The sequence below is a fragment of the Harmonia axyridis genome, chromosome X, assembly GCF_914767665.1.
Source record: "Harmonia axyridis chromosome X, icHarAxyr1.1, whole genome shotgun sequence".
NCBI lineage: Eukaryota > Metazoa > Arthropoda > Insecta > Coleoptera > Coccinellidae > Harmonia > Harmonia axyridis.
Window position 1 is genome coordinate 21,095,370 of NC_059508.1, and position 22,749 is coordinate 21,118,118.

General features: G+C 35.6%; 1 protein-coding gene across 2 annotated transcripts in view; it reads right to left on the reverse strand.

Annotated features, from left to right (window-relative positions):
• Positions 1-40: 40 nt before the first annotated feature.
• The window catches only part of LOC123686303, a 39,781-nt gene continuing 17,072 nt past the window's right edge, over positions 41-22,749 (reverse strand). For both annotated transcript variants that reach the window (XM_045626353.1, XM_045626352.1), the window contains 4 exons: positions 16,722-17,522; positions 3,366-3,451; positions 3,140-3,303; positions 41-1,133 (listed from right to left, as the gene is read on the reverse strand). In XM_045626353.1, the coding sequence (XP_045482309.1) occupies positions 801-1,133; positions 3,140-3,303; positions 3,366-3,451; positions 16,722-17,356 (1,218 nt within the window). In that variant the 5' untranslated portion in view covers positions 17,357-17,522 and the 3' untranslated portion in view covers positions 41-800. The remainder of the gene's footprint in view (positions 1,134-3,139; positions 3,304-3,365; positions 3,452-16,721; positions 17,523-22,749) is intronic.

The following is a 22,749-nucleotide window of genomic DNA, read 5'->3' on the forward strand; positions in this document are numbered from 1 at the left end:
TGAAGTTTTTGAACAATGATAGGGAGAAATCACAAACAACTTATTAAAAATATATTTATTTCTTTTCAGGCAGTTTTCCGGATATATTTGCGTTATGTACAAAATTAGAAATTATATTAATGAAATGAATTTTTAACACATAGGTACAAAGTTGAAGTAATGAGACTATAAAATTTTATCCTCTCAAAGTATGTAGCATGACCCTCATTTTCCAAAGTGAATGCTATTTTGTACTTGTTCCAAATGAATGTATTCCAAAAATATTTAATTATTCAGGCAAGAAAAGCATTTGCATCAAAAATTAAATTATGGACATGATAATGAATACTTTTTAATTTTGGAATACATTGTTTTAATGAATAAAACTATCATTAAAAATATATAATTGAACCCTTAGCCACATCAGATATAATTTGAATAAAATATATTTCAATATAATACGATAGCTGATAGTGACAAGAAAAGTGACTGGATTGAAATCAAAATGTACAAGGTATGGTTGTCTCTTGTAATTCAATAACCAAACTGACTAAACTATTTAACAGAGTGGGGAAATATACAGAATGAATAGTCGTGGTTAATAGTTTAGTACACCATGGGGGAAAAATTGAATTGTAAAATATTGAAATTGATGAGGAATATCAAATTGAAATTTCTCCCTCAACACCCTGTTTGCTCAGTACACCCCCTTCCAGGTTTTAGTAAACTGTCTCTTAACTTTTTCATGGTGACCAGTTATTTGAATTGTGTCAAATGCACATAAAGCATATATGTAACATAAAATATTTCAAATGTTGGTATTAAACCAGCGTAGATAATTCATGTGGAGAATTCGTTGTAGCAACACTACTAAGATCCATAGTTACATTTGGCATACCTGGACTGACACTTCCACTGGCTTCTCGTAGATGAGAATGTTTGGAAAGGTTCAGATTGTCAGCTGTAGGGGGAGTTGTTGTGGATGGTCTGATGAATATTGCACCATTTCCATGAACACTAGGTGATAAGTGTAGATTGTGGTTATAATTGCTTATGTGAGACTGATTCAGTTGATTTAGCTGAGTTGTACTTGATGGAGATGTCATATTATGGAAGGAATTGTGTTGAGTTATTTGCTCATGGTGCTGAGTAACCTAAAAAAAAATATTATGAACTTAGGCTCAAAAATCATTGAAAAAAATTATAATATTTTGTATTCATAATTTTAAATGAACATGGTGAAAAAAATGATAGTACACTTCTGGTGTAGTCTCAAGCTAGGCGTCCACTAGGCGGAGAAATCCGCCTTCCTATATTTGTATGCAACTGTGTCCATTACACAGTATGGAACTCTTGTCTATGTAATTATTTTTCCGGAAATTTCTAATTTTTGGGTCAATTTCATCAAAATATGACTATATGTATAGGCTCAATATTTCCCATTTAAAATAAGTACACGTAAACTTTGTTTTTGTGTTTTATGAAATTTATTGCAAAGAATAATTTATTGATATGTTTGATTGAAATATTATTTCAGAAGCAGTTAAACTTGTTAATAAAAATAAATAAGTTAATAAAATTACTTATATAGTTTTTTTTCCAGAATATGTGGTTTTGTGAAATGGGATAATTTCTTTTTAACTTCTGCAAGTTTCCGACATTTCGAAGCACATCACTCGACATTTTCGGCAAAAATTAACTTTGTTTTTTGTTTACAAGATGACAAATGTTTTGAAATGTTATGAGTTATAAATGAATGACACCTGACACCTAGCGCCAATGGTGGTCATCACTGCTAATACGATACAGAACACTATATAACTTTTTGTTCACAACGTTGCCAAATGGTTTGACTATTTAAACGCGATTTAGTTAATCGCGATCATCTTCGGACGGGTTGATGCATGGTGAAACAGAAAACACTGTTAAGCCTGCTTTAGTAACAGCGGAGTTTAATCAATCTGGGATCAAGTGCTGTTTGGTGAAACTGGGCCTAAGGGTGTAGTAAAATAAATCTATTATTTTTCAATAGATGGCTTCAGTTATCTGTATCTCGCGTTGCATGAGTCCCATCGGGTTCTTCTAGATGGCGTTAGAAAGATGAGATTTCGTACTAAAATAACTTTTGTGTCAGTTTTGTGATTAGTTGGCTCAGTTTTTTTTTGAGCGTGCGTCAAAGAAGGAGACTAGCAAAGGGAAAATACGCTATATTTTACAGTTTTTTTTTTTAAGGCGAAAATGCAAGTCAGGCTGGTAATTTCGATGTCAACGATGCACCACGCACTGGAAGGCCAATTGTCCTAAATATCGATCAAATCATGGACATAGTTCAGTCCTACCGTCATGTAAGCACAGTTTCGATTGCCCAAAAGCTAAAGATCGCACAAAAAACCGTTTGGAACCATTTGCATAAGGTTGGTCTCAAGAAGAAGCTCGATGTATGGGTACCACACGAGTTAACGCAAAAAACCTCATGGACCTTATATATCTGCGAATCGCAAGGAAATGGTCCCAATTTTAAATAGGTTGGCGACTGGTGATGAAAAGTGGATCACTTAAAACAACGTCAATTGAAAACGGTCATGGTCGAAACGCGGTGAGCCGGCGAAAACGGTGGCCAAGCTAGGATTGAGGGCCAGGAAGGTTTTGCCGTGTCTTTGGTGGGATTGGCAGAGAATTATTTACTATGAGCTGCTCCCCTACGGCACAACTAACTGTAAACTCGGAACTGTACTGTCAACCATTGGACCGCCTGAAGGAAGCAATCGCCCAGAAGCGGCCAGCTTTGGCACTTAAAGGAATTGTGTTCCATGAGGACAATGCTAGGCCACACACATCGATAGTGACTCGCCAGAAGCTTCGGGAGTTTGGTTGGGAGGTTTTTATGCATCCACCTTATAGTCCGGACCTGGCATGATTGTCATTTGTTCGCCTATCCATGGCGAACAATTTTGACAAATTCTCTTCAACAGAAGCTTGTGAAAATCGAGTGTCTCGATTTCTTACCAGTAGGGACGAGGGCTGCTATAAGAGAGGCGTAATAATTATATTACCTTCAAATTGGCAACAAGTTATCGAATGAAACTGCGCATATTTGACCTGAATAGTGGATTTCTTTTTATTATACCTTATATCTGTAACTGAAGTTAATTGTTCTCACCTGTTGTAGTGCTAGTTCTTTAACAGCATTGGTTTTTTCCCTTTGCCAAATAAATACATTATGGACCATGGCACAACCACAAAAGACAATCCCTAACCCAATGAACACGCTAGTCACTATGGCAGGAGTAGAATGAAATTGGATGAATGTATACAAAATGATTCCTAAAAAGAAAACAGGTTTGATATTATATTATTTTGAATATAAAATGGTGTTTTATAATTACCTGTTAAAAATACTGGTATCGAAATGAAAAATCCACCAACTGCGCAAATTCTACTCAAAGATGATTTCTGGAGATATTTGTTTGTTCTGAAACAAAAGGAGAAATTTAATATATAATAGAAGTATGTGTACAATGGGTGGACATATCGCGGAGCGATATCTTCCTGCCAACCCTTATAACTCAGCATTTACATCATATGTAGCAGTTCTCTAAGAATAATTTGAAAAAGGAAAAGACATATTATGGTTGTGTTATAGTATATCCAAAGTCACTTGAACTAGTTGAACGCTTAGCCAGATGTCCCTTCGAAGTGGATACCGCGATCCGCTAAATACCGGGATTTATTTGAAAGTAGGTACTTTTAGGCAACTGACCCCAATAGAATTTCTGGAAACTTGGACAACCCTTGTATAATCGAAATATTCTGGCTTCCTCCAAGTGATTTTCGATATACTATATCTGTTAGGGATATAGAAGGCATGGTTTGGAAAGGAAAATGAGGGGAGATATCGACGAAACAACAACTAGAAAGAAAATATTTCAACCGATGGATCTTTTGTTGCTCATCTTAAATGACCTCAAAGTAGGCTTATGAGATATCTCTACGGGGATGCGGTTCCGAAGTTGATGGAATCAGAAACAGTTACGAACAGAATTGGTGAAATGAACATTTATTCTTAAGGTGAGATGAGAAAGTGCTCTCGTATGTTGATCTTCACCTCCGAGAGGTCGAACATTGCAATGCAGATAAGATGGTATGCGACATTTTAGAACCCTATAGCCCAGAAGCAGAGCATGCTAATTACGAAGCAACCCAATGGGCAGTAGGTTGAGAGCATCTCGGAACCAGCTAACGTGATCAAATTTTCTCAAGTTATGAACGAATCTGAATTCTGTAATTGGTCAAGTTTTTCTAACTGGCTCACCGTTAGACCCATGAAGGCCACGTCAGCAGAGTCCAGAATAGGGAGCAACAGTATGAAGAAAAGAGTCTATCGCGTGCGCAAAGGTAGAAAATTCTTCAAAAGTCGAAGCTGATGGAGGCACTGGTGAAACTTTTTACTCATAATGGTAATTTGAGAATCCCAAGAATGGGCCTTATTAATAATTAAACCCAGACTTCTCATCTCTTCATGATGATATCTATTTACCTTACTCAAACATCTTTTAGTATCTATGACGATCGATTGTGTTTTGGATGTAATTAAAACGAGACCCATATGGGAAGCAGTGGAGTAATAGTTGAAAGATAAAAGTCGAACGGATTGTGCAAATTCCTCAATACTGGTATGAAGATACAGATTTGTAAATCGTCCGCGAATGGGTGATAATTACAGCCTATTTGATGGCCCAAACTGTACCTATACATAAAGGGGGAACAGAAGCAGGCCCAAAATTCTCAATTTATTTCAGAATTTTTAAAAATTACATTAAAAAAATACTTCATTAATTAGAATAGATTCCAATAGATATAATATTCCAACTGTTAAAGGCTCTTACTAAATTTTACTACCAATTTTATACCAGTTTTACTATCAATTGGTAGTAAAACTTAGTAATAATAAAAACTTGTTTTAATCATGATCAACTAACGAATAGTAACGGCTGAAATAGTTCAATATGTTATAGGCTCACTGAATATTTCTGCAATCTGATAAAAATGAAATTCATATCAGTGTCACTTTCATATAATGTGATATTATTCAACGCTCCATTTTCAATTAATTCATGAAAAAAAATGTTGAAATGAGACCTGAAAAAATTGGAGAACTCAGCAATTCAACTTCCTGATTCTTAGAAAATCTAGACGTAGGTATAAATTTTCAGGTCGAAATATCATGTTAAAATATTTAAATGATTATTCATGCAATTGTACCTACATATACAGGTGTCCCGAAACTATGGTGCCAAATTGAAATGGAAGATTTGCTTTAAAAAGTGAATATGACTTTCCTAATATTTATTTTCTTAATTTCTGTTTTTTGCAGAGATACAGGATGTTGAATATGAAAAATTAACAGTAATTTTTATTTATAACTCCTCCTTCATTGCCAGTGAGGCGCCAAGCATTGGGTGCTTTATTTCGAAAATAAATCACGATTTCAGTTGCCACCAGTGGCGTACAAGGAGGGCATCATGGTCCTTTTTCTTCACTATTAAATTTCATTGGTAAACTCAGAAGAATTTTTCGCATTTCTCATTTGATTTGAGTAAAAAATGTATGCTTGTTTGAATCCGGAAAAACTAAACGTTTTCAAGATAATTTCGCTTTTATGAATACAAATATACTAGTAATGAAAAATTGGTCAGTCTTTTCGGAATCAAACAAGTATACGTAAAAAATAGAGAACAAAAGGGACCATGATGTACAGTGTGTTTCACGTAAACGGGTCACTGGATTTTGTGGCTTATTCTTTGGGCAATATTGAAAAGTGACCCATCAAAATGGTAGTATTTTTCACTGGCTATCCAAATATGTTATCGGAAAAACTATGGATCTAAGGCATGGAAACTTATTGAGGAAAAACCATTTTTCCAAAAAAAAATTGTTTTGCAAATTTGACTGATTTTCAAAATGAGAAAGTCTAGAGACTATTTCTCACCTATTGTTTCTCCATTTGAACTTCCGGTTTTCAAAAAAGGGAAGATTTTTTTCTTCCAAAATATATTTCATGATATTTCCCATATCTTCTGAACGCTCAATCGATTCTGAATTCGAATATGTAAGTACCTATAGTGGTAGTTTTATATTTATTTCAAGCAATTCCATTCAAAATCAACCTGAGGAACTTCAGATTCCACATTCGGAAAATATATCCATGTGTCTGTGGATCAATAAATAGGTATAGTATATCCAAAGTCACTTGGAAGAAGCCAGAATACTTTAATTACGTAAGGGTTGTCCAAGTTTCCAGAAATTCCTTTGGGGCCAGTGAATTTATTGCCTAACAATACTTTCAAATAAACCCCGGTATTTAGCGGTTTGGGGTAACCACTTCAAAGGGACATCTAGTTAACCCATTTTATGACTAGTTCAATTGTCTTTGGATATACTATACCTATGTAATTGTCAAATTTTGAAGTTTTCATTCTCAATTACAATAAAAGCTAAGATATACCTAAAGCTTCTATTATAATCTCTCTCTCCTAATTCTTTAACTATTTTCTATTTTAATCGAGAATGAAAACTTAAAAATTTGGCAATCAATATTTATAGAACCAGGTCCAGACAGTATGGATATATTTTCCGAATATGAAATCAGAATGTCCTCAGGTTGATTTGAAATGAAATAGCTTGAAATAAATATAAAACTACCACTTTATTTACATATTCGGAATTCGGATTCAGAATCGATTGAGCATTCAGTAAATATGAAAAAATATTATGGAATATATTTTGTAGAAAAAATCTCCGTTTTCTTGAAAACCGAAGTTCAAATTGTGGCGGCGTCTTATAAAGCTCCACATAGCAGCAATAAACACAGCACTCGGTGGCCTAGGGGTTGAGAGTGTAGACTCCCTCACCGAGATGTGACAAGGTGTCGGGTTCGAGTCCCGGCGGCTCCCGATAAAAATTCCCCAAGCGTCTGTGACACGGCACACACAAATATACCAAAGTCACACTGATGAGTCCGGTGTGTGTGCCAGGGACGAAACGCATAAGTAGGCATATGTGAAATCCTACAAAATGAAAAAACAAATGGTGAGAAATTGTCCATAGAACATCTTATTTTGAAAACGAGTCTAATTTGAAAAAAAAAATTTTTTTGGAAAAACGGTTTTTCCTCAATAACTTTCCATGCCTTGGTTCGATAGTTTCTCCAATAACATTTTTGGATAGCCCGTGAAAAAACCAACATATTGATGTTTCACTTTTCAATTTTGCTTAAAAGATAAGCCACAAAATCCAGTGACCCGCTTACGTGAAACACTATGTACTTTTTGTAGGCCACTGGTGACAACTGAAAATGTGATTTTTTTTCGGAATAAAGCACCTATTGAACACAAACATTCTTTCAAATTTAAATAAAAAATTTTGGATACTGTGGAAGATGTGAATAAAAATTACTTTTGATTTTTCATATTCAACATCTTCTATGTGAATAAATGATACTTGAGAAAAGAAATATGTATTAAATAAATCTCATTTATTTATCAAGGCGAATCTTCTGTTTCAATTTGGCACCAAAGTTTCGGAACACCTGTATAGTTGAATTATGTATAAGAGTGAATATTCTGCATTTTGAACTCGGATATCTCAATTAAAAATACACTCTGTTGAAAATTAATGAACTCAGGTTGCTTTATATACGAATAAATTGTGCATTATCTGTTGCTGGGTGATACAATTCTTCCCAGAAATTCACATTGTTGATAATTATTTCGTTAATGCATTGTGATCTTTCGCAAATATTTCAAGGTATTCGTCCAACAATGTCTCGACTCTCTCATACTTGGAAAATTACACCATATAGTGTGCAGCGGTAAAACTGTCTTTAAAGACATGTTGTATCCAAAGTGTTTATGTTACTGTTATCAAGCTACGCAATTCATGTAATGTTTGGGATTATTGCACAAGAAATTACATAAGAGACAAGGAAGAAGTCCATTGTCTGTAAAATTATATGATTCTGATGAGGATATAGGTATTAAACAGTACGCAGCTCAAGAAGTGGTGGGATTGAATGTTATTTCTCGACTTCACTTAGCCTTCGTGGAGATCTCTCACAGTCTACGCGATGTTCTCGCTAGTTCGCTAGACTAGACCAGTGTTTTTCAATCTTTTTTTTTCGCTACCCCTTTACAGGTTGAAATATTCTGGCGACCCCCTTATGACGTAGAAAGCCAAAGAAAAAATTTAATTATTTTAAGAAGCAGTTTGACGAATCTACAGATGTTTCCGACTGTGCACAGTTTGTAGTATTTGTGCGCTTTGAAGCAGACGACAGTACCATGGAAGAAATCTTATTTTGCAAAGCCCTTCCTGCAAACACCACTGGCCAGTGTTTGTACGATTTGTTTTTAGAAAGCCCTTGCGACTTCCATATTGATTGGAAAAAATGTATATCTATTTGTAGCGATGGCGCTAAAGCTATGACTGGCAAAAATAGCGGACTCATTGCAAGATTAAAAGCGATAATGCCAAACATATCCTGGACACACTGTTTTCTTCATCGACATGCTCTATCTGCTAAGATAGTATCTTCTGATTTAAATGACGTGCTCACGGAGGTCATAAAAATTGTGAATTCTATCAAGGGTAAAGCTTTGCAAAACCGGCTATTCAGAAACGTTTGTGAAGATATGGGCTCGCTTCATCAAAATCCCCTTTATCACACAGAGGTCAGGTGGCTATCCTGAGGAAAGGTATTGACAAGAGTTCTGGAACTGAGAGCTGAATTGTTGAAGTTCTTACAAGATGCAAAATCTGAATATGCTCCTCGTTTTTCTGACCCTATTTGGCTCTTGAAATCAGCATTTTTGGCAGATCTTTTTAGCCACCTTAACAATTTGAACAACAACCTTCAAGGAAGAGAAGAAAATACACTGCTCAACAATTGATAGGGATCACTTACTTGTTTTAAATTTATTTCTGAAATATTCGCTCCAAGATTATAAATTTAGTCAGATATCAGAGTATTTTCAGTTGATAATATGGTTCACTTGAGAAAAGAATGAAAAAATGGAAAGTTGGAGAGAAAAAAAGACTTTATTAGAAACACTCAAAATTCTGTGTTTGAATAACATAAAAATTTTATGATGAAACCACAAGAAGGCTGAAGTTTCGGTTAAGCTAATACCTAGTTGGTCCCAAACGTGTTCGTCTCAAGCATTCTACCCTACGAGGCATACTTTCGATCAAACGATTTATAAAATTTTGGGGCAAATTCGTCCAAATATCCCGTAGAGCGTTAGAAAGGTCCTCCAGGTTATTGATCGGTTGTTCTAAGGTTGACAATTGTCTAGACATCTCAGACCAGACATGTTCGATGCAATGCATGTCTGGAGAGCGAGCTGGCCAGTCCATCCTATCAATAGCATGAGTTTCTAGCGCTTCATTAACCAGACGACTACGGTGTGGACGGGCATGATCGTCAATTAAAATGAAATTCTCGCCCACGGCAGCCGCAAACGGAACAATTATGGGTTCAATAATCATATCGTGATATCTCTGACTGGTCATGGTGGTGTTCTGCAGAACAACCAACTCTGTGCGTTGGTTCAAACAAATGCCTCCCCATACACATATAGAACCTCCGCCAAAAGCTGTTGTGGGTACCATAAACTGTTCTGCATACCTTCGACCTCTTTCCCTCCAATCAAAAATACGTCCATCGGAGTTGACCAAACGAAATCTAGACTCATCCGTAAATAAACATCGGCTCCAATCTTCAAGTGTCCAATTGCGGTGCTCCTCAGCCCATTGCCGTCGATGAACCCGGTGTTCCCTATTCAAACGGGGATGTTGTACCCTCCTACGTGCTCTCAAACCACGAACATGTAGTCGTCGTCTTACAGTCTGGTTCGAAATTAGAACTCCTGTTGCAACTCTCAGTGATCTATTGAGCCGCGACGCCGGGTAAGTGGGATTTATCCTAGCATTGAGGATCAAAAGACGATCTTGGGCAGCTGTTGTACTGCGCTGCCGACCTCCCCCATGAACTTAAGCTACTGAGTCGTTTTGGATGAACCTATTCCAAGCCCGACTCACGACACTTTGCGAAACATTCAACCGCCGGGACACTTCTCGCTGGGACAAACCTTCCTGTCCTGTATCCACCGTATGATTTGGTCCAGTTGCACAGGAGCCAAACATCTTCTCGGCATGACTAATAAGCTGATATTGTTCTCATTTCTTCAATTATTGTCACCTTATGTGTTTGAACGAGAGAAAAAAACAGATTTAATAACAAATACCACATTGCTTTTCACTCCACCTGTAACAGCCTACAGATAATAATCAATTTTTGGAACAAGAGCCGATGAAGTGAGGAAGACTTTGATATAATCAACTCAAAACATCTTACTTTTTCCTTAGAGAACATATAATGTACAGATATTCACGAGATAACTTGAAAAAAATACAAATGAAGAGAAGTTCATAAGTGATCCCTAGCAATTGTTGATCAGTGTATTTTAAAAGACAAAGATAAAGTAAAAGCATTTCACGCAAAACTTCGTTTGTGGTCAACCTCTCTGCAAAACAAAATGTTCGAGCCTTTTCCATGTGTTCAGAAGATAATTGAAGATAATGCAACAGACCAAAGTTTTGCATTATCGGCTCATATTCCTTGCATGATACTGAGCTTGCATAATTTAAAAGAGAAACTTTTGACATACTTTCCACACTTGCACTCTGAAGCTGACAATGGGCGTAGATGGATTTTAAACCCTTTTTCGGACAAATCAATAGATCTGGCTGATGTCACCACAAAAATGAAAGAATGTCTTCTAGATTTAGCTGCTGATGGCATGCTTAAAATAGAATTTTATTCGCAAAGTGTCGACGTATTTTGGATAAAATGAAAACACGAATATCCAGAGCTGGCAGAAGAAGCTCTCAAATTATTAGTGCCATTCGCCACTTCATACTTGTGTGAATTGATATTTTCTTCAATCGTAGACATTAAAACTAAAAAGAGAAGAAAAAAAGACTGCAATGAAAATGATTTGATTATTAACGTTTCAAAAATAGCACACAATTTGATAAACTTCTGAAAAATAAACAAGCACATCCTTTTTACTAAAATTGCGTTTTTATTGTGTAAGAACCTCGATTTTTTCTTTTAGCCGGCGACCCCCCGAGTAAGGCGTCACGACCCCCCTAGGGGTCGCGACCCACAGATTGAAAAACACTGGACTAGACAGAAAGTTAAGTTCTGTGTCTATAACAGTTGTTACTGTGTCCCATATTAACTAACAGAGGAAACACCAAAATTATTGAATTTCAATGTGAATGTTCAAATAATGAGTTTATATCATTATCAGATGACCAGAACATTAAAATTCACAAAACGCGTTTTAAAAAAACCATATATATCAGGCCAATTGAAAAGTTTCCGGTCTGACGCACAGATGGCGGTGCTAGTATTAAATCCATATGATTTTTAGTTGGTACCAACTAGGGAATCCAATCCCTCACCAAAATATCAATCCCGCAAATCCGCGGGATAAAAATTACCTATCAATCCCGCGGGATAAAAATTACCTATCAATTCCGCGGGATAAAAATTACCTATCAATCCCGCGGATCCGCAAGAATGCGGGATTGTTAACAATGCTCATAAGTGATTATTTCATGGCAACAGCTGTCAAGTTTTGCCGCGGGTAAACTCGAAAAATCTGCCGACAAGTGCTGTCTTACAGTTTTTCCAACTAGAAACCATTTGTTATTCAAAGTCGAACGTTTTTGATTGGTGGAAATTAAGTCGAGCTTCGGAGTTTCCAAGTATGTACCCGTACTCCTATTCTGACTGCATTGAAAAAGGATCATTTCATGTTTTATTAACTGACCGCCTTTTCATACCTCTAAAAAATATAGTCTTGATTCTTAAAAACATGAGGTTGATCCGCTCCGCTACGTTTATCAATATTCCCTGCAATAAAAATCTCCAAACCGTCTTTACTAAGCCGCCTGTTCAATATATGACACATGGCAACCCAACCAATTTAAGCAGCATTGCCTATTACCCTAATTGGAAGAGGGATGAAGTGTATTTCACAGAGACGAAAAACAACATTATCTTCGCTTTCGAATTATGTGGAAGTTTTTACACATTCAACATATGGAAAATTCTTACGATTTTACATTCGGAACTAGTTACTGTTAAATAACAAATGTTTTCAGCGCAACACATGTTTTAATCCCATTTAGTTTTCGAAGCTTTGCATGCCCTACCGCACTTTGTATCTTATATGCCGTAACTAATAGGTAGTTTATTGCTTTCTGGGACGTTTCGGAAGACGTTTACGCTCTTATTTTCTAATTTGCAATTTTAATATTGAATCCCTCAGATCCCGCAATTTTTATCCCGCAGAATTTCAGAGGGATCCCGAATTTGCGGGATTGGATTCACTAGTACCAACCATCGAGATATTTTATTCTATTTCGATACCTTCAAACGATACGTGTCAAAATTTGACAGCAGTCCGACCATTAGTTTGTGAGATATTGCGTGGTGAGTGTAGCTACTTTTGTTTTTTGAAAAAAGATGAAAAAAAAAAAGAATTTCATGTGCTAATGAAATATTGCTTTATTGAAGGGAAAAATAGAGTTGAAGCAAAATCTTGGCTTGATGAAGAGTTTCCGGGGTCTGAACCAGGAAAATCAACCATCAGTGATTGGTATGCTAAGTGAAATGAGGTGAAATGAGCACCGAAAACGGCTAACGCAGTGGACCCCAAAAGAAGCTGTCACAGACGAAAAAATCAAAAAAGTTTACAAAATAATTTTGAATGACCGTAAAGTGAAGTTGATCGAGATAGCAGACATTGTGAAGATATCATCTGAAAGTGTACATCACATAATTCACGAAAATTTGTACATGAGAAGGCTGTGTGCAAAATGGGTGCAACGTGAGCTCACAATTGATCAAAAGCAACAACGTGTTAATGATTCTGAGCAGTGTTTGAAGCTGTTTAAGTGCAATAAACCTGAAATTTTGTATCGATATGTGACAAGAGGGCCAGACCATCAACAGCAATTGTTATATAGCGTTAGTGGATCGTTCAAAGGATGAAATCGTTAAAAAACGGCCCCATTTGAAGAAAAAAATTCCTATGAACATATATCCTAACAAGTTTCGTTTTCGAGCTACAGGGTGTTAAAGTTTTAAAAAAAATAACTCTAGTATTATTACAATTATTGTATTAGTTTTTAGGTATTGAAGTCTTGATAATGTGACGTTTCGAATTAGGTAAGTGTCTCCTGTCAAAATTACCCAGCGGCGTACATATAGGGGTGCAATGAATCTTTTTCTCATTGAAAATCTACACCACTGTCTTTTTTTCGGAAACATTGTTTCATTTCTGAAATCAACATAGCATCATTGCAAAAAAGATCTCTTCAAATATTTTCATAGAATGTACCATTTTCGAGATAATCTAGTACAGAGCAAACACTATCCATAAAAATCTACAAAATTAATTTTTCGAATTTTCCCATCAGTGATAAATGAAAATACAAAAATCGTTATGTATAAGAACGCTTTCAGATGGCATTTAATCGAACAATTCTGAAGACACTCAAACTATAAAAAAAATTGTGAATATTTTTTATTGTTAAATAAATGTTTGAGAAATTTTCTTTCTGAAATATTCAATTTAATGCCATCTGAGTGGTTTATGATACACTACATCAATTTTTGTACTTTCATTTATCACTAATGAAAAAATTATTTCTATAGATTTTGTTAGTTTTGTACACGATTATCTCAAAAATGATTATTTTCTAATTAAGCTCTGTTGACTTCAGAAATGAAACAATTTTCTCGAATAAAAAAGACAGTAGTGTAGATTTTCAATAAGAAAAAAAATCAACGCACCCCTATATCTACGCCACTGGATAATTTTGGCAGGAGACACTACCCTAGTTCGAAATATTATATTATCAAGACTTCAATACCTAAAAATGAAAACAATGAATGTAATAAGACTAGTTATAAGTAAAAAACTGTTTTTTTTTAAACTTCAACCTCGAAATGAACCTTGTTGGAATATAAGTTTATAGGAAGTTTTTTCATGAAATGTTCTATCTGAATCTGACGCCAAATTTATTGCACCAAAATCTGGTCCACTCCAGGAAAGACCTAAAATGTATTCTCATTGCTATAGAAACAATTATGTGAGGAATGCTGGCCAAGCGAGTATATTATAATCTTTCACCAGTTCACGAAAATTTGCATATAAGTTCACGAACAGAGTTGCAAACGTGATAATTCCCTTTCTACCTACTATAGAATTCTATATGAAATACCTATTTTTATCGTTAGCTAGCTACACTATCTTGCTTCCCTAATTAAACCCGAATCCCATAGTTGTTGGTATAAAAGGTAATTAATGATAGAAAACAAGATTTATGAAGATATGAACAAGATTTAAGGCAGACATATTTACAAAACTTCAAATTACCAATGCGTAATTCGGGACAAAATTGATATTGATTCTTTGAAGTTGTAATGATGAAGAAACTCAGGTGTGGTTCAATGGTATGATGATGAGAAGTACATAAAATCAATAGAAATACTAAAATATAAATTCAGCATTGCCAGATGTTTTTATTATGATGGTTCATTATTTTGGATTGAATGATTATATCGTAGGTTCAAACAATTTCTAATTCTAATCAAATTTTCCAATCAACATAAATAATGATAATTTATATAAAATGTGAGTTCATAGCTCGATGGAATAATTTGGCTATTTTCATTTATAAAATTTAAATGCCAAGGCTAGCGAAAGTGACTGTAAAGGTATGCAAATTTTAGATTTTATTATGTGTTGATGAATATTTTTACCATTTTCATTTTCAAATTTGGGGGTTCTAATTAAAGAAATTCTTTTTTTAAATAGCAACTGGATAGAACCTACGTCTATAATTTTAAGTTAATAATTACTACTATTATTTTTCTTGAGACGATCTACTACGGGATTCAAATATTATACCTAATGCGAGTTAGTAATGTTTTGGGAGGGAGATTTTGAAAAATTCACATATACAGAAATTTACTAAGCTGAATTGGAAAATTTCAAACGGAAAATACTATAATTGTATTGAATGCTTTTTTTTACCGCACTATATAAGGCCAATTGAAAAGTCCCCGGTCTGATGCACAGATGGCGGTGCTAGTTTCAAATCCATATGATCTTTAGTTAGTACCAACCTTCAAACGATACGTGTCAAAATTTTACAGCAGTTCGAGCATTAGTTTGTGAGGTATTGCGTTGTGAGTGTAGATACTTTTGTTATTTGAAAAAGATCAAATCAAATATTCCCTGCAATAAAAATCTCCAAAACGTCTTTACTAAGCCGCCTGTTCAATAAATAACACATGGCAACCCAACCAATATAAGCAGCATTGCCTATTACCCTAATTGGAAGAGGGACAAGTGTATTTCACAAAGACGAAAAACAGCAATATCTTCTCTTTCGAATTATGTGGAAGTTTTTACACATTCAACATATGGAAAATTCCTACGATTTCGTATTCGGAACCAGTTACTGTTAAATAACAAATGTTTTCAGCGGAACACATGATCTGAACGTGTACATGATATCATTCACGAATATTTGTACATGAGAAAGCTGTGTGCTAAATGGGTGCCGCGCGAGTTTCCAATAGATCAAAAGTAACAACGTGCTAATGATTCTAAGCAGTGTTCGAAGCTGTTTAAGTGCAATAAACCTGAATTTTTGCGTCGATATGTGACAATGGATGAAATATAGCTCCATCCGGAGTCCAATCGACAGTCAGCTGAGTGGACTGCATACTAAAAACCGAAGCCAAAGCGGGGAAAAACACAACAGTCAGCTGGCAAGGTTATGGCATCAGTATTCTGGGATGCGCAAGGTATAATATTCATTGATTACCTCCAAGAGGGCCAGACCATCCACAGCGATTGTTATATAGCGTTATTGGATCGTTTAAAGGATGAAATCGTTAAAAAACGGCCCCATTTGAAGGAAAAGGGAGCTGTTTCATCAAGACAATGCGCCGTGTCGCGAATCAATGAAAACAATGGCGAAATTGCATGAATTGTGCTTCGAATTGCTTCTGCATCCACTGTATTCGCCAGATCTGGCCCCCAGCAAGTTTTTTCTGTTCTCAGACCTCAAAAGAATGCTCGCTGGAAAGAAATTTAGCGTCAATGAAGAAGTAATCGCCGAAACTGAGGCCTATTTTGAAGCGAAAGACAAATCGTACTACAAAAATGGTATCGAAAATTTGGAAGATCGCTATAATCGCTATATCGCCCCCGAAGGCAACTATGTTGAATAATAAAATCGAATTTTGCCAAAAAAATGTGTTTTATTATGGGGACTTTTCAATTGGCCTGTTACCATCATTATTCTATAATTGTTCCACATCGTTTCAGCAATGAAATCTAGTAGCTCAGTGAACAGTGTTGAATTCATGGGCTGCCCCCCGGAGTATGACCGATACCTCCCGAAGAAAAAGACTCTCAAAATCAATACGAATTTTTAACTATACTCCTTAGATGTTGAAATTCCAGTGAATATAAATTATGTTCATTTTGTGTTTCATTGGCCAATTACCGATAGGTTTTCGATTACATTATTGTTCAAAGAAAAACTCAAGAGCAGAAGTTCTTAAAATCTAAGTGATTGTAGCTCACCTGTCATTTCCTCCATGAGGCCCTTTAACCAATTTGACAGCAAATAGAAACTGAATGGCGCATACGAGAAGACAGCACAGATTCAGGGACAAAGTCAACGCGCACAGAGCTAAAGTAACTTCGTAAACCACTACATACTCCTCGGCAGTTATCACAGTTAATTGTTCAGCCCTCAGAACCTCCCTTATATCATTCGCAGTCACTGGCGATATTTTCAACAAAAATATCAAAGACAACAACGCGAGTAATAAACTGACTAAGCACAATAATCCTAAACTTACTAGCATCTCTTTAACACCAACCTCACGACTTTTTGCGATAAACTTGTTCATAGAGCCTCCGCGACTACGCGTGCGCGATATGTTCAAACCTCCGTTCATTGCTTTCGAGTCCAGCGCTGGCGCAGGCGCTATCCCGTTTCCCATACTGTGGATTGAGTGCTTGGAGGTGTCCAGGTTCGTTGTGACGTGCAACTGGGAGGCATTTAGGGGAAACTGTTGGGACACTCTTGAGCTGTTCAGGTTCGAGGAACGATACCTGTAGGCCGATGTATCCAGTCTTGATTCCATGGCGTTATCTTGCCGGGGGCCTCGGTTTCCTACCCCCCCATTTGCGTTTAACATATGCTTTAACATTTCTGTTAGGACCGTTTAAGAACATTGGTGAAAGCGGAGCAGACTTGGAATGATGCATTTAACCGGCTATCTATTTCTGAGACTCTTTTGCGGTGACTCCATTTTTCTCGTTGCTGATTCGTTCGTTTTTTAGTTCGTTTTCGTTGTAGGATCGCTTTAGAAACATCTGGAACAAAAAAAAGTGTTAGTCAAATATTATATTATTCAATAAATAAAATGGCTGATACTTGGTAATGAATGAAGAAAATACAAAAAGAAAAAGAAGTACAATTTCAAGTATGAAATATGTCATACGATATTAATTATCTATCTGGTTAATGTATCAGCAAAAATGCCAAAGAATTCCACGGCATTACGTAGGAATCATAATCGAATGTAACCCAAGGAGAATGCATGTCATCAAGTGACAGTAGCGATATACCGGTTTCACCCTTGTTAGGGATCATCAGTACCGCATAACTCAACCTAAGATGACAAACAAACGAAATAGTAGGCACCGTATTGAACGCTGGCAGGCTTTTTCATTTTGTATTCTCTTCATTCATTACCAAGTATCAGCCATTTCATTTATTATATTTCGCGCTGTACGTCGCTTAGGCTGAAAAGCAGAAGTTTTTCCTGGTTGGCGTGGAAATTTACTTTTTCGGAGTACCCGTGGAGGAGGTAGTTAGGTTTTTGTCCGCCGGGTGGCGCATCGCAGTAATCATACTGGTTTGCGCCTGCCAGCGTTCAATAAGGTGCCTACTGCCTACTATTTCATTTGTTTGTCATCTTGGGTTGAGACCCCCGTTAAGCTAGCAGAACCACTTTCGAATTTTCGATTTTTTATTTTGGCCATAATTTTAGGCTCATTTTAGGCTAATTTATTACCCTATTCAAACATTTTTTGCTCCTTAATTGTCGGAGAAATCGCGGGTTCTGCTAGCTTAACGTTAAGCTAACAGAACCACCAAGCTAATCGATATCTTATGGAAAATCTGATTACACCATAATTTTAGGCTCTTTTTAGGCTCACGTTTGAACCCATTAACAAATTTCTGAATATACGTCTTTTTAAAAAAACCCTGGGTTCTGCTAGCTTAACCGTAAAGCTAGCTTTACGGTTAAGCTAGCAGAACCCAATCGTAAATGGAGACCCCAGAATAATTTGAATATCATAATAATTTTAGGCTCTATTCAAGCTAATTAATTACCCTATTCCGAAATTTTTTGCTCTTCAAATTACCGAGAACTCGTGAGAACTTCTACTGCATTCATCCAATTCCGTCAGTACGTGAAAAATGCAAATCTCATATGAAAATGGAAAAAATTATTACGGCATAATTTTAGGCTCTATTCAAACTAATTAATTACCCTATTCCGAGCCTAAAATTATGACGTAATAATTTTTTCCATTTTCATATGAGATTTGCATTTTCCACGTAATGACGGAATTGGATGAATGCAGTAGAAGTACTCATGAGATCTCGGTAATCTGCGGGGCAAAAAATTTCAGAATAGTGTAATCAATCAGTTTGAATAGAGCCTAAAATTATGCCGTAATAATTTTTTCCATTTTCATATGAGATTTGCATTTTCCACGTAATGACGGAATTGGATGAATGCAGTAGAAGTACTCATGAGATCTCAGTAATCTGAGGAGCAAAAAATTTCTGAATAGGGTAATCAATTAGTTTGAATAGAGCCTAAAATTATGCCGTAATAATTTTTTCCATATTCATATGAGATTTGCATTTTTCACGTACTGACGGAATTGAATGAATGAAGTAGTGGAACTCATGAGATCTCGGTAATCTGAGGAGCAAAAAATTTCGGAATAGGGTAATTAATTAGTTTGAATAGAGCCTAAAATTATGCCGTAATAATTTTTTCCATTTTCATATGAGATTGGCATTTTTCACGTACTGAAGGGAATGCATGAATGCAGTAGAAGTTCTCACGAGTTCTCGGTAATTTGGAGAGCAAAAAATTTCGGAATAGGGTAATTAATTAGCTTGAATAGAGCCTAAAATTATTATGATATTCAAATTATTCTGAGGTCTTCATTTACGATTGGGTTCTGCTAGCTTAACCGTGAAGCTAGCAGAACCCAGGGTTTTTTTAAAAAAACGTATATTCAGAAATTTGTTAATGGGTTCAAACGTGAGCCTAAATAGAGCCTAAAATTATGGTGTAATCAGATTTTCCATAAGATATCGATTAGCTTGGTGGTTCTGCTAGCTTAACGTTAAGCTAGCAGAACCCGCGATTTCTCCGACAATTAAGGGGCAAACAATTTTTGAATAGGGTAATAAATTAGCCTAAAATGAGCCTAAAATTATGCCAAAAAAAAATCGAAAATTCGAAAGTGGTTCTGCTAGCTTAACGGGGGTTGGGTTGAGTTATGAGGTACTGATGATTCCTAACAGGGGTGAAACCGATATATCGCTACTCTCTCTTGCATTCTCCTTGGGTTACTTTCAATTATGATTCCTACGTAATGCCGTGGAAGTCTTCTGTTTGACAATGGTTATGTTGATTGCATTTTTGCTGGTCATTAACCCGATAGATAATTAATATCGTATGATATTATAACATACTTGAAATTGTACTTCTTTTTCTTTTTGTATTTTCTTCATTATATTATTCAGTAGATATTTTGCAGTTTTTAGTAGTAGGTACTTGTCTTTCTAAAGTTATAAGACCTAAAAGGTTTCATATTGATATAAAACTAAGTATATTTCAAGAGAAATCAATGGACATTAATTTCATTGTGATAGATCATTGATGATGAAAAACGATTTCAGCCAAATTACCGCCAAGGCTACGGTTGCAGCACCATATCCTTTTCATGAAATTTCCCATTATCAATTCGCACATTTGCGGCTGTATGTCCTCGATAATTTCACGAATTTCATCGTTAAGGTCTTGAAACGATTGTGGAGCATTGGTATAGAATTATTCTTTCACGTAATCCCAAAGTTAGAAGTCTAAGGGTGTTAAATCACAAGATCTCGGTGTCCAATTGTGATCACCTCTCCGAAGAACATCATGTCCATAAAACTTTTCTTGCAAAATTGCGATCGTTTCGTTGCTTCGTTGCTTGTGTGACACGTAGAGCTGTTATGTGAAAATAAACCGAAGAGGTGAAGTCCAATCACATCACCAGCCCAAAAACCGCACCAAACAGTGACACGTTGAGGACGGAGAGGATCGTTCTTGGAGTTTCCGATGCCCAATTGAGACAATTCTGGTTATTAACGTAGACGCTTCGATGTGAAATTGGATCTTATCACTGAACATTTTTCCGGATCATGATGCTTTTTAAAGATCAAATCACCGAATATACGACGTTGAATTTGGCTCGTAAGTTCACATGTTTAATCGAGAATAACTCTATGATGTAGACACAAATCGACTAATATTTCGATGGCGTTATATTTACCAACACCAAAGTTTATTTATGACATCTACGATCTATTTGTTTCGACTACTACTTACCGCTACAGCTATCTACCGCAAAACGGCGAAAGCTAAGTTGTACACCTATTATATCAAATTTCATTCAAATCGGATAGGAATCATGGAAGTTAGGGCTAAGGAAAAGATTTGCGAACTCACAGACGGATAGACACAAAGTTGTGTCTGGTCCGACATGCATTTCTAGAGCGAAAATTTTCAATTCTATCTTTGGTAGTCTTGGAAGCAGAAATAAATAATAATCAAAGTAATAAAAGAAGATCCTTCCATAATTCAGAATTAAAGGCAAAGGACGGCTCCCATAAATACGACACTGTATATATTGAAAATGTCGATAAACCTAGCGTTCCATTATGACGGCCATCCATATTTGAGCAGCTGCACCTGAATTATACCCAATAATTTGATATCCTTATCTCTAGATGGAGAGCCGCCGTTTGTCTCCAAATGAAAATCAATTGGTTGGATGATTTCTTTCGAATTATGGTCGCATTTAATTTTTATCTACCGGCCATTAAATTCTTGAAAATACGAAACGTTCGATGTCGATAGCTGTCAACGCTAGACATAAAATTAATGGTGATGCTCCATCGGTGTTGAGATCAATGTCCATTGAATGAATGTCCTCGAGGTTTCCAGATTGTTTTACACACGAGGAGCGATGCAGATATTCACGCTACTTATTTATAGTACCTACTTCAAACAATTCAGAGTGTTTCTGTTTATTTCTCTGATAGTTTTGGTTCATGGTAATACTGAAAGTTGTTCAGGGTATCCCAATTTAAGACTTTGAGAAAAAATCTTCAAGAACTACCACGATCTCATTTTCCGGAATGATAAGATATCAGAAAGCATATCATAGATATCTTGAAAAGTTTTCGAGTTCTTTTCTGAAAAATGATTTATTTCAAATATTAAGCTATATCTAGGTTTCTGTTCGAGATATTCCAAAAACTCCAAAACGTTTTTTTTTGGTAAATTTTATGGTTCTTATTGTACTCATAAAAGTATCATAGAAATCTATTTCCGTTTTAGAGATATCGAGGAGAGTTGGTGTTCCTTAAATGGGACACCCTATATTTTCAACGTAGTTTTTTAGCTGAAGATTTGGCAAAATCCCGTTATCGGTTTTTCAAAAATGTTATTCGTTTCAAAGATATTAAGTTTTTCCGACTTCATTTTTCAATGGGATACCTTATATACATGGTGTCTCACAACTATGGTACCAAATGGAAACAGAACCTTTCCCTTGACAAATAAATAGAACTTTCTTAACCGAACCTAATCGTTTTCAACATACAAACATACTAGTAATGACAAATTTGTTCCGCAAAAATTAATTTTACAATCCCAATAACTACTCAAAATGAAAACTGGACATTCAACAAAGAAAAAAAAATAATGACACTTTCACATGCATTTTATCATCACAGCTGCTTAATTATAGAGGTACAAGGTGTTGAAACCCTTCCAATGGGCTTTCAATCTATTTTGAAAAGTAAAATCAGTTGCATCTGAAAATGTCATTATTTTTGTTTGTTGAATATTCAGTTGTTATTTGGACCAGTACTTGGGATTGAAAAATTAATTTATGCCAAACAAATTTTTCATTATAGTATTTGTATTCATAAAAGCGCAATTATCTTGAAAACGAATATTTTTCCAGAATCAAACAGGTATACATTTTTCACTCAAAATCGAATGGAGAATGCGAAAAATGCATAATTTTTCTGATTTTACCACTGGTGGCAACTAAAAATGTGAAGTACCTATTGATACAAACACTCAAATTTAATTGAAAAATTTCGGAAACTGTGGAAGTTATGAATAAATTATTAAATTACTTTTAATTTTTCATATTCAACACCCTGTATATCTGCAACAAAGGATCTTTGAGAACAGAAGTGCTAGAAGTATTAGGTAATTCTTATTTA